This window comes from Micrasema longulum, unplaced genomic scaffold, assembly GCF_059751315.1.
Source record: "Micrasema longulum isolate JH-2025_06_02 unplaced genomic scaffold, ASM5975131v1 h1tg002880l, whole genome shotgun sequence".
In the NCBI taxonomy this organism is placed as follows: domain Eukaryota; kingdom Metazoa; phylum Arthropoda; class Insecta; order Trichoptera; family Brachycentridae; genus Micrasema; species Micrasema longulum.
In genome coordinates, this window is record NW_028280001.1 from 93,217 (window position 1) to 105,558 (window position 12,342).

At 31.5% G+C, this 12,342-nt stretch overlaps 1 protein-coding gene across 3 annotated transcripts in view; it reads right to left on the reverse strand.

Moving 5' to 3' along the window:
- Positions 1–12,342, reverse strand: part of LOC148271430 (phospholipase B1, membrane-associated-like) — a 65,280-nt gene that overhangs the window by 32,759 nt on the left and 20,179 nt on the right. For all 3 annotated transcript variants that reach the window (XM_088241400.1, XM_088241399.1, XM_088241398.1), the window contains exons 4-6: positions 12,080–12,296; positions 10,300–10,448; positions 6,566–6,734 (exon numbers count right to left, since the gene is read on the reverse strand). In XM_088241400.1, coding sequence (XP_088097526.1) covers positions 6,566–6,734; positions 10,300–10,448; positions 12,080–12,296 — 535 coding nt within the window. The remainder of the gene's footprint in view (positions 1–6,565; positions 6,735–10,299; positions 10,449–12,079; positions 12,297–12,342) is intronic.

The following is a 12,342-nucleotide window of genomic DNA, read 5'->3' on the forward strand; positions in this document are numbered from 1 at the left end:
CTTGTAATACTGTGTTAAATAGACTCCAGGAACTCGGTAATAGTTATTACCACGTATCGGATATATTTAGCGTAGGATATTGTTCTTATAGATCAAACCTATTGAACATTTTCAAAGATGATAAAAAGTAATAAAGCCTTTAGTATAACTGTTATAGAAAACATCGCTTTGTAATTTTCCTGTTATATTTATCCTTTAAAATATTTTATTATTCAATTTGATTTTTACATTTATTTTTAATGGTTTTAAACTTCCACTGAATATGTTTTATAATTTTTTGATTTAATTTTTGTTTCTAAATATTAGTAATGTTTTTTTTTTAAATAATTTTAACAAATATGTTTATTTTATGAGTTTTGTAAAAGGAAATTTTGCCGTTTATGTAAGTAAAATTAAATAAAATAAAAGATTCTGCAAAAAATAAAACGGACATTTTAGTGTCAAACAAAATATTCTGAGACCTTTTCAAACTATTACCAGATTTCTCTTCCTCAATAAATTAAATTATATGTGACATCCTAGGACAAAAAAACAATAAATTAAACTAGGAACTAAGTACTTAGGTATGGGACTATCCGCTTATAGAGCCGCCCTTTCGCTCTATTGCATTGAACAAAAGCGTTCCAAATTTTTGGTTTGGTTTTTGGTTTAACGACAAACGTGTAACGGACGATTGCGGTTTGCACTTGTAATTCTCGATTTAAGTGCTTACAGCTCATTGTATTACTGTATTTAACTGTAGCTCACTTCGTGATTGATAACCATACAGTGGTTTTTGTCCGTATGGGTGGCTCTAAAAACAAGTAGCGTATTATAAATCTAAGGCGAAAGTGAATATAGCTACAAGTCCTTACCGACAGACATGCAATTAATGATAATTAGTAAATATCAAACTATTAAACTTCAGTCTGCTTTCAATGCAGCAGCAAGGCTTATTACGGGAGTAAAAAATATTCTCACATCTCACAACATCTTCGAGATTTGCACTGGTTAAAAAGCCCAGAGAGAATAAAATAATAGCTTTGCTGGGCAGTATTCAAATCCCTTCATGAAATGGCTCCAAGATACCTATCGGACCTTTGTATTAGAGAAAATACATGTTAAAGAAAATTTACTCTTGGGTCAGCATTTGATTTAGGAAGAGGAAAACTTGTCGAAATCCGGCGCTCCCCAACACTAGATTTATTTGGAGATCGTGCTTTTGCTGTTGTCGGCCCCCCTGCCTGGAACCAATACATTTAAACGTACGAATCATCGACAGTCCCAGTCAGTTCAGAGCCTAACTTAAATCTCACTTCTCTAGATTATCATACCTTCAATTTTAAATCAGAAAATGTAATGTGTCACTTTAGTTTAGTATGAATGTAAGTTTGAGTATACAATTGTAAAGCGCCCCTGAGGTGATTTTTAAGAAAGTGGTGAATATGGTCGTTAACATTACATGCCACGCAGAAGATGCAGCCATAATGATGATGAGAACATATCCACCTCAGTTAGTATACATCTGGATGTCTAAGAAATGTCGTATGGTACGATGAACACATACGTATTGAAAACATGATTCGAATATACAAAACGTGTGTCAGATCAATCATGGTGTATGCAATTGAGGCGAGGATAGATAGAGAGAAAAAAAAACTAAGCAGAAAAACTAAGCAGAAAAACTAAATAGAAAAACTAAATAACTGCTCAGAACGTCAGAGATGAAAGAACAAAGGGCAATCGCAGGGAAAACCCAAAGGGGCAGAATCCATCCAATTTTACCTGGTCAATGGAATTAACTCTTAAGTTATTTAATGTAATTGATTTTTTGTTGAAACTGCACACCAAATTAGAGGTAAGAAAATATACAATACTCCCGTCATTTTTAAAAGATGTATTTTCGTAATGTGATTATACATTTTAGAAAACAAATTATTTTAAAGCCTCTCATTGAAAAACACAAGATGTTTAAAGTATAAAAAATCGCTAACTTGCCTCTCCTGAAAAGTTGGGTTTTTGGAGGTACTGTGGTTTGCTGCTCGCATACATAATTCTTTGAGACTTTAGTGAAAGAAAATTTAAAAACTGAAATAATTACAGATGGTTCCTACTGCAATCTGACTACCGATATTAAATACATATACATAATATATATGTGGGTGCCGCGTGATTGTATTGTGATCCAATAATTATCGTTTAATGAATATTATCTTCAGTACACATAATGAATTCCGACCTGGCATTCATATCATTTTATCGCTTCTTCGGGTTCAACAGTTAATTAACCTATTATCGACAGCAAACGTGACTCGACATAATGTATGTTCACCCAATGGAGGTCGTATGTTAACCCTTTCATACCTGAATTAATTCCAGTGTATATCAACATTATCTGTTATAAAAAAATATTTGAAAATTTGTAGTATTTTTAATCTCTTTTAGTCTAGAAATTATTTAACGTTCATTTTTTACAAACTCAAATTGATAATCAACCGATCAATCTTTTACAAAATATTGGTTTCTGTTGTCCTCTTCGCTATACTAGATTAAATTCCCTTTTTTATGTACCAACTTTCAAAAACCATTCATTCATTAGACGTACCTGTAGAAATTATAATGGACTCAGTATTGATGTAGACATTTTCACACTGCACATTGCATTTGTACAGAAAATTCCTTCATGGGGTCGATTATTTGGGATAGTTGCTGAATGTGCATCTTAAGTGGTTTATGCTATGTATATGCGCCGCATGTAATGTATATGTTTGTATATGTTTTATATGTGCGTTCATGTGTGTGCGTGGATGGCTCGGAGTGTACATTAGGTATTTTCATTTATTTCAATTTATTACCTCCATGGAAAACTCAAATGTCAACAATTATTCTTTTCTCATTTGAAATTCTTATTTATTTAATTTTTTTGTCACATTTAATGTTTATATCTTTTGCATAATTTATGAAAACTCAATTGGTCTTTTTATGTTAAAAAAATGTTGTTTTTAATACTTGTAATGTATGACAGTATGTTTTCTGAATAAAAAAAATTAAAAATTTAAAAAAAAATGATTTCAAATGTGTTTTTATATAAATCATCATCATCATTATTCCCTCTCTACACCACATGGTTCATAGGGCACTGCATTCATACACTATTCGCAGCATATTTTTATATGTATATGTAAATATATGAATAAAATATATGTAGATGTTTATTTAATAAAATAAATTTAATTTTACTGAAATATATTTCAAATTTAAAACTTTTCTTACATATCATTTATAAGGACGACAGGAATTCGCTCTAAAACAAAAAAAAACAGTCAGCTGTCAAAAGTTAATAACGATTTTTTCTGTGTAATGCTGATTAACAACGTATACAAAAAAAATTGAGACGCACCTTGGGATTCCAGGAATGAAAATCAAATTTGTACCTTCTGATTTTCGGTAGGTACCTACGATATTAAAATAATCTCAAAATTCATGTATAAACAAATATTTTTTTTTTAAGAAATAAATATTTGCATTCTTATGATTTACCCAAATATTTCATTATATGGGCCGTTTTCAACGAGTTGTAATTAACTCACCATTAGAAAATGGGAATCAAATTGGAGTAGAGTGAGATTCGAACCACAAACCTTTGAGTTGTGAGTCCGAGAAACTAGCCACGGGACCACAACTCGATTTTAAATGAACACCAGAGATGAAAGGGTAAATTCAGATTATTGCATAGAAGATATGCTTAAACCTTGTTAACGCGATTAATTCAAATCAATATGCTGTATGCTTTTTCTTGTTTTAAATCCCCCGGGTTTGCATTTCTACTCGATCTTGAGCGGCCTTTTTAACTGGCCATTAAGATGTAATTAATATATCCCACCTCCAGAGATACAGTGTCGTAAGTCCTTTCGGGATGTTTTGGAATCCACCTGAAGTGGCTTCGTAAATAGCAGATGTGTCAGATGGAGAATATTTGTGTTGAGTGACGTTAGCAGGCACTACTCAGGGGCAATTTTGTGGCGTCACGAAATTATAAAAATTATAAAAATAAATAAAAAATACCACTTTGAATTCAGTCGATATTAGGTATTCAATTGAAATGTCAACTGGCCGCACTGTTCTAGTAATTACTAGTGCTAAAAACGGCCGCGTGGAGTGCTATATGTCCTGCAATATGACATATGAAAGTAATTATGGTCTTATGTCAAAAGTACCATCTCAAAGAAAAAAAGGCCTTAAAAACAATGTTTGAAATACTGTTTTCCAAATCAAGAATCTTCAAATAATTTGTGTAATCTGCAAATTTAATCTAGGAGAAAAAATCCACACTGGGGTTAATACATTCAAAATAAAGTATACTTATTTGTATGGAAAAATGAGCTGGAATAATCGGCTAGTTTTTTGACTCACTGCAGGAGCTGGGCTCGCTTTATTAAAATTTATATTTATATTTCGATAAAAATACAAACGTTGGAAATGATTTAAAATAAATGGTAATTATATTTATTTTTTTTCTGTAAATAAAATTACAATAAAACATAATTATGGTTAGTCAAATATAATGGTGAGCTGTGCATTATCACTTCTATACACGGTTCGCAATTGGTACACTAGCTTAGTGTAAACATAAATGTTATTATGTAAACGTGTGCAAACCAATGCAATGGCTGCTAGTACTTATACTACTCAATTAATCTATTGTACCTTTAAAAAATTAAATGTAAATTGCTGTAATTAATACAAAAAAAAATAATCAAAAAATAATAATTATCACTAAAAGTAATATTTACAGCTTTTAACTTCACGAAGATCAACAGATGGAAGAATTGATGTTCAAATATAGGTAGAATAGTGAATGTTACACAGTGTTTTCCAACGGGCTTGTCCCTTTTGGGTCTGGAGGTACAGCGACGATCCGCGAATTTCCACTTAAACATGAACCATTCCTCTGTTATTGGTGGCGTCCGTTTACTCTCAACTGAAGGAATGTCTCAATCGGATATAAAAAAATGTCTTTAAATGCTTCTTGATGTTTGGCAATCGCGATGAAAATCTTCTTCTCCAGGGAGGGTTACCTTTCTTTATTTCCTTCAATCTGTCAGTGATTAAAATCTTCTTGGATTATTCCCGATCACTGGACTACGCAGTGATTATCAGGTTAGGTATAGTAAAATTAATGACTAATAATTTGTTTTTAATATTATTGATGTCCCTTCGTACTGCTACGGTTATCCTAATCCATCTTCTGAACACATTCTGTGGTATGGTCCCTTTCCCCCTTCTATACTTATCGAATGGAGCTTCTTGCTACTATCCACGGTTATGGGTCTGGTCTTGTTAAAAGTTTTGAATTCATTTTGGCGAATTGATCATGTCCAATCAATTTAATTGCAGCCAGCGAAGAATTCCCTTCCCTCTTTTCTCAATCAAATGAAGTGCATATTATGTACTTCTGGATTCATTTCTTTCAGCACAAAGATGCTAAGGATACCTGATTGCAGAAAATCTTTTCTGGCAGCTTTTTTTCGTGTGTGTGAGCACCGCCAAGGAGACTTATGTCCTCAGATACAGTGTGCGATATGTGGTGGGCAAGCTATTGCTACACGGTGTGTAAAGTGCCCATCGAAATAGGCTAATGACCGGTCATAAGCCCTAAAAATACCTTAACCTAACTATAAATGTCCTTCATCTCTATTGAAATACATTTTGTTTTTTGAATTTAGTGGCAGGCAAATGCACTTACCAATACGCCATGAGACCATCTAATCTTTACTCAATTTCCCAGATCGTAATTTATTTATTTACGAGTATTTTGACGGCTTACGCCATTGGCAAAGTATAAAATAATATTAAAAACAATTATAATGAAACAAAACACCTATATACAAGTACAGAAAATATTGATACATAAAATAAAATCAGCAGAAAATAAAGAAATAATAAAGGAAAATTAAATAAGAAATTATAACATAGGTATACAGCAAATTAATAATAAATAAAGCATTTAAATTTAAAAAGTATTGAAGTAACAGAGGCGATGTATCATAGTATAAAGAGTAAAACAAGTCTTACACTTAGTACATTTTTATAATACAGAAAAGAAGTGATTAAAAAGTAATGATTTTAATTTGTAAATTAAATAAATCGAAGTTTCCATGTTTGTTTGCTAACATGTGGAGTTGTGGAATAGGTGAGTATTTAGCATAGTTTGAACTAGGCAAATCAACAGCAAAAGAAATAATTTGTCTTGTCCCACGCTGTTTCACATAAAAATTCACACAATTTAAAAGTTCGGGACTGTCAAGAACATTATTTAATAACTTGAAAAGCAGCACTAAATCTGAAATTTCCCTTTTATCACTAATACATATTACTTTTGACTGGTTTATTAAACATGTTTAGTTCAGCTTTTCAATTGGAATGTTTAATTTGAAATTCATGGATCTTAAAAACTTGTGTTGTAATGATCGATCATATAGCCCCTGATCCCATTATTTTAATTTACTTGAAAATGTCTGTGAAATTGAAATATGTATTTGTGCAAAATACAGAATGCAAATATTTTATTTAAAATGTAACCTACCAAGAGCATGTCCTTTCTGGGAAAAGTGAAAACAGTCATGGGTGACAAATGTGGTGTCAATGACTTCTTCGTATCTCCTCTCCTTCTCACGTGGAAGATTAAAGAGCTTCATGAAGGGCTGAATGACAACGGTGAAGTCATCCTTTTTGTCGTATCTCCCCGAGTCCACCTAGAAATAGTTTTCCTTAGATAGGTCATATTTATTTGTTCAAATATGTTTTCTTCGTAATATATTATATTCGTAATGTATAGTCGGTCGACTGTTATTATTTTATCAAAAATTAAGACAGTCTCGGGTAAGTTATATTTGAATGCGCTATGAAATCACAATGTCACAGTTTTTTTTAAAGTGTGCTTTTTTACAAAGATGACGATTTTATGTTCAGCCAACTACATCATCAAATAGTAGCAGAAAACCAATTTTGGGAGCGAATGAAGGTGTTATGTTATCAATAATTGTACTGGTGTTCAAAACATTAACCCAAAATATCTCTGCTTTTTGTTTTTGCCACATAACACCTTTATCCACTCATGTCTTCATTTATAAAATTATTTTTCTAAGTGGTACGACTTGTGACATTTAGCAAATGACTTATGGGGTTTCTGAAAATTGCAATTCAAATGTAAACATTCTAAAAAACATAAAATACAACTATTTTAATCAAATAAAAGAAAGAAATATGTGAAATTACTGACAACGGAGTTTTAGTCCCAACACTTATGTATGGAAGTGAAACATGGAACTGGCAGAGGAAGGATGAAAGCCGAGTGAATGCGGTTGAAATGCGATCCCTTAGACAAATGTGTGGGAAATCAAAGTATGACAGGGTTACAAATGATTATATCAGGCGAGAGTGTAAATCTGAGTCAAGCATAATTGATAAGATTAAGAAAGGGTCTCTGAGACGAGAACGACCAAGGAAGATGTGGCATGACCATATAAACCAAAATCTTAAGTCTGGTCGTGTCAAAAGCAGACAGAACCGAATGTCATGTATGACAAAATGTATGAATGTGGAGGAAGCTAGGAATGTAGACGTGTGTGGCGGTCCATTCTCTCTGCCTACCCCTACGGAGAAATGGCGTGATGGTAGAAGTAGTAGTAGTAGAAAATAATAACTACATCGAGGATTGAAAAAAAGTAATTAAAGTTTTGTAACAGAATTGTTAGATTAACAATGAGGAAATTGTATATTATTAATTCTTGAGCGGTAAAAATTGGAGCATTAATTTGTAAGGCAAAGTTTCCTGAAAATGTTTGAAAAAAAAAGTATTTTGATTAAAACGAACTACTTACTGGTTCATATGAATCTACTTATGATGTGAGAGATATGGAAGATTTCCGGTTTGCTCGCCGTCAATGGACTAATGGGAAGAACTGATCAAGAATAAGCGGAAGAGAACTTTTGACATCACACGCAGAGTTATTTCAGAAATACAAAACTTAAAAATATTATAGTGCTAATGATACGGTGTATAGATATTGAAAAAAAAAATTAGTATAGTTTAATGGTCTTTTAACAAATATATATTATTTTTAAATACCACTGAATTTCCTCATTCGCTTTTGCTATATCTTTGGGTTGAGGAACAATCATATAAGTCAAAATGCCTTACTTTTCAGGAGACAGTTTTTTGCATCTCAAACATTGCGGGAATCAAATTCAACGTTGAAAGAATGTCCTTTTTTTTCTCCATGCTTCTAGTAATTAGATTATTAATAAAAATAGGGAATACAAAGATAGGTTATAACTCTTCAATGTAACATTATTTAAAGTATAAAGTAAGAAAGGGTTCTTCTTCGAGAATACTTTTTTGTAGCCGATAACTGATAACTAATAAATGTATTTTTGATAATATTATCCTTTATAACATTATTTGACTTACGTGTTTTGGAACACGTGTGAACATAGTTGCATTCTACAAGGTGAGCAAATAATAAAAAAAGTTGACTCATGAGATTGTTTTACCACCCACAGGTATTTCAATACTACTAGTATAGTAGAGCTGAGTGATAGGAGAAAAGTGTTTGATCTGATCAATTTATACAAAATCTTTAATAATATTTTAGACTGTCCCTTGTCAACTATTTTGTTGTTATAGCAGCCGGACAGTGTCTGGATTCAATACTCCCATACATCGAAAGCAAAATCTTGGCAATGAATTTGTAGACCAAATCAGATAATAATCGCAGTATTTCTGGCCAATGCATAATATTTTGTTTAATACGTACACTGTATACCCTTATTTAAATAAATAAATAAAAAATTAAGAGAGGATAAACGTAATTAGTTTGAGACCCCTGGAACATTATTTACAAACAATCATATCTACTATCCATATTTGTTTACTCATTTAGTTGTACATAGGAAATAAGTACCACTGACATTGCAAAAATTAATAACCAATGAACCAAAAATAAATCGGTTTATAAATATTTAAAATTAATTTTATTTATACTAACGTATACAACATACACAATGTGCTTATGTGTACATCATAATATTATGCATGTAAGATTAATGAACTCAATTTATATCTTATATTCGATTACTTTTTAACTATGTCATACAATTTGTACAAATTGGCTAAGGCCGTTAATAAATAAATACAAAGATGAACAGATAATGTATAGGAGTACTCAACAATGATTTTATTTATATTTGTAGAAATATTTTTTAAAACAATTTTTGGGTGTATTCAGCAGAACTAAGGAACGCGAAATTGAAATGGCTGGCAAATGGGTCTCACAGAGCCGTCTGGTGATGTCACAAGCTCTACAGGACTGAATGTGGAAAAGACACAAAATCTACTTAGTTATTCATTCAAAACCATTATTTCACATTCATATTATTAAAAAAACGATTATTAAAGTCTCGAAGATGTCGCGAAAGCGATGAAACCGGTCACTGGATATTCCAAATTTGTGAATTAAAGTATCACTGATCTTTTATTTATATAATAAATTCATGTTATTATGTTCTTAAAACATGTTTTATATTATGACTAGTTATGTTTAAATTGTGTAGTTACGTAATATATACACATATTATTAAGAATAATCAACTCTTTTATATTATTCTTGTACTTAATACATACATTATTTTGTTGTGTTTTTGTATTATTTTTGTGCATATATTTTTGTTCGATTTCTTTTTTCGTTTTGTGTCTAGATAAGTACATATTATATTGTTTCATTTTTATTTATTTATTTATTTATACGCCGTACGGGCTTTTACATTTATAAGTAATACATTCATGTGCAGCAGTGTGACATAAGTACATAAATTAAGATAAAAGTAAGAATAACATAAGAAAAAACAAAAAAAAACAATAATAAGTCATATAAAAGAAATCTACATTTACAGATATATTTTGTATATATATACACACACATACACATAAATATATTTATATTTATATTATAGATAGAGAAAAATTAAAAAATAAAGAAACACATAGTTAAAATTAGTAAATTAAGAATAACATTAAGAAATTTTATTCACATTGGTTTATAGCCTGTAGAATACTTAACCTTTAGTTATGTAAAGAGAAACAAAATATATCAAGTTGCTGAGTATTTCAAGCAGGTGTATATTATAAAAATTTAACTTATTTTTGGCTTTTATTATGTTTTGGTAAAGGTGTAAGGCCCTAATAAATAAAAAATAAGGCTTGCGACTAGTGACATCTGTGAAACAATATTAAAACAACACATAAGCGGAGAAACTTACCAATGCTTGTAATCCTCGCTGGTAGCTTACAGCAAGTTTCGCTAGATAGCTCACGTGATCATAATTTCCTTTGTGGAAACATAAACAGAATAATCTATGAAGGACATGACACATTGGAGAACGTTTTACACGCACTGAGACTGTCACATCTGAAATGTATTAAAACAGTTATTTATTTCTTAAATGTAATTAAAATCCACCACCATCAATCAGTTCATAGGGCATTAATCGCAACGTAGGTATGCGTATTTCGATAATAATTTACGTATTTTTATGAATGCATTGCAAGTGTCTCGACTTAACGCGGATTTTCTAACCAGTCGGGGCAAGTTCACATGCATGGGCTGATTCTAGAGTTTGTTTTTTTTATTTTAGAATATGTTTTATTAGGAAGTTCAGTGTTTGTATTATTATTATTTGTTTTTAAAACTAAGCAAAAATAATTTTTCAAAAAATTTTGTGTCTCGAATTTTCGGCGCTATGATGTTTGAGGTTTGTATTTTTGAAATTACGCGACATCTCAAGTTCTTTTCTCGTCTTCTCAATGAGTTCTGCTAGTTTTACTTGCCGTAAACCGGGAACCTATCACAACTCTCTTCTCTTTTATCATTAAATAGGGACGAAGGTTTTCACGATCCCTGTTATCAATATGTTTCTTTTTTGGGTGATACCGTGTGTGTTTCGGCTACCATTGCAGGAGCCATCTCCAGGGTAAACTAAGTGTTTTGTATAAAAAAGTATGTGTTTTAGTATTAGTAATTTGTACCGTGGCGCAGTCGACAGTAGCCACATTTCTATTCGTATTTGTAGTATGTAATGCTAGGAACCATGTTGATTATCTCTTATCATTGGTTGATTCGGAAGAACTAGTGACGTCATGCAAAGAAGTTTGTTTTTAATTTTTTTTTAATTTTTCAAGAGACTTCGCCGTACAATTTAATAATAATAAGAATATTTTAATATCCTATTTCCCGTAGTGCTGAACTTCTCCTACGCCTTAATACGCTGTCGTAGCGCTAGTGGAAAAATAAAAAAAACCGTGGGAGATTTAAGACTTAAAATACTCCAAAAAGTTTCTAGGGCCCTTCTTTTTTATTATTACAGTAGTAACGTGTGTGCGAATATAATAAATAAATAAAAAATCATTACGAAAAAAACTGTTTTCTTAGTTCGGGCCCGGACACCTGGGCATTTACTTGAAAGTAGTAGTCAAATGGATGCCCAATTTCAAAAAATGCCTATGTCCAATTTTATCGGTTTTTAGTTGGCAACACTGCCGTGTATAGCATTTTGTGAACTATACATTTACCTAATTAATTTTTCAATAAAGAATACCCATATCGAATTTTATACTTCCGAATAAAATTAGTCCAAGAGTTTTTATCCTTGATGAAAAATTCTTAAGTCCTGACCTTACAATTAAGTCCACTTTTTAACAAGCAATAATGTGAGAATTCTGTATTTTTTTTATCTTAAAATAAAGAAGAAGAAAAACTTTTCGTTCGTATTTTCAATTTTCCGAAATTCTGGCATTCAACATTTCAGGAACAAAATAAACACAAACAAGAAATATCTCAGAACTATAAAAATGGACTTAGACTTGAACTTGATTTGAAATTGGGCATCCAAAAATATACTCGTTTAGGGTTCTGGTTCTATTTCACACACAGAATTGTATTCTCCTTCCTCCTGGACACATACAAAACGATCGAACTAGCGATAGTGTACTAACTTAATAATTAAGCATAAATAAACATTCGCCAACAAAATAATAACCTACCAATATTAGACACCAGGTTAACAAAAGTTCTTGGGAGGTTTTGCTGAAGGTAATCCAACCCCTGTTGGATATTCCTGACAAAGGACGATGCTGAAGCTAGCTCCTTGTTGAAGCACTCCAGGGAACAAGCATCATTGGCTCCGAAAAACACAGTTATCACCTTCCAATCTTCTTTAAAATTCACCTTTGGGTCCCGTTTCATACGATTTACCAGAATCTGAAACACATTTACAACAAGAGTCTTGAGCCAACTAAACTTATAT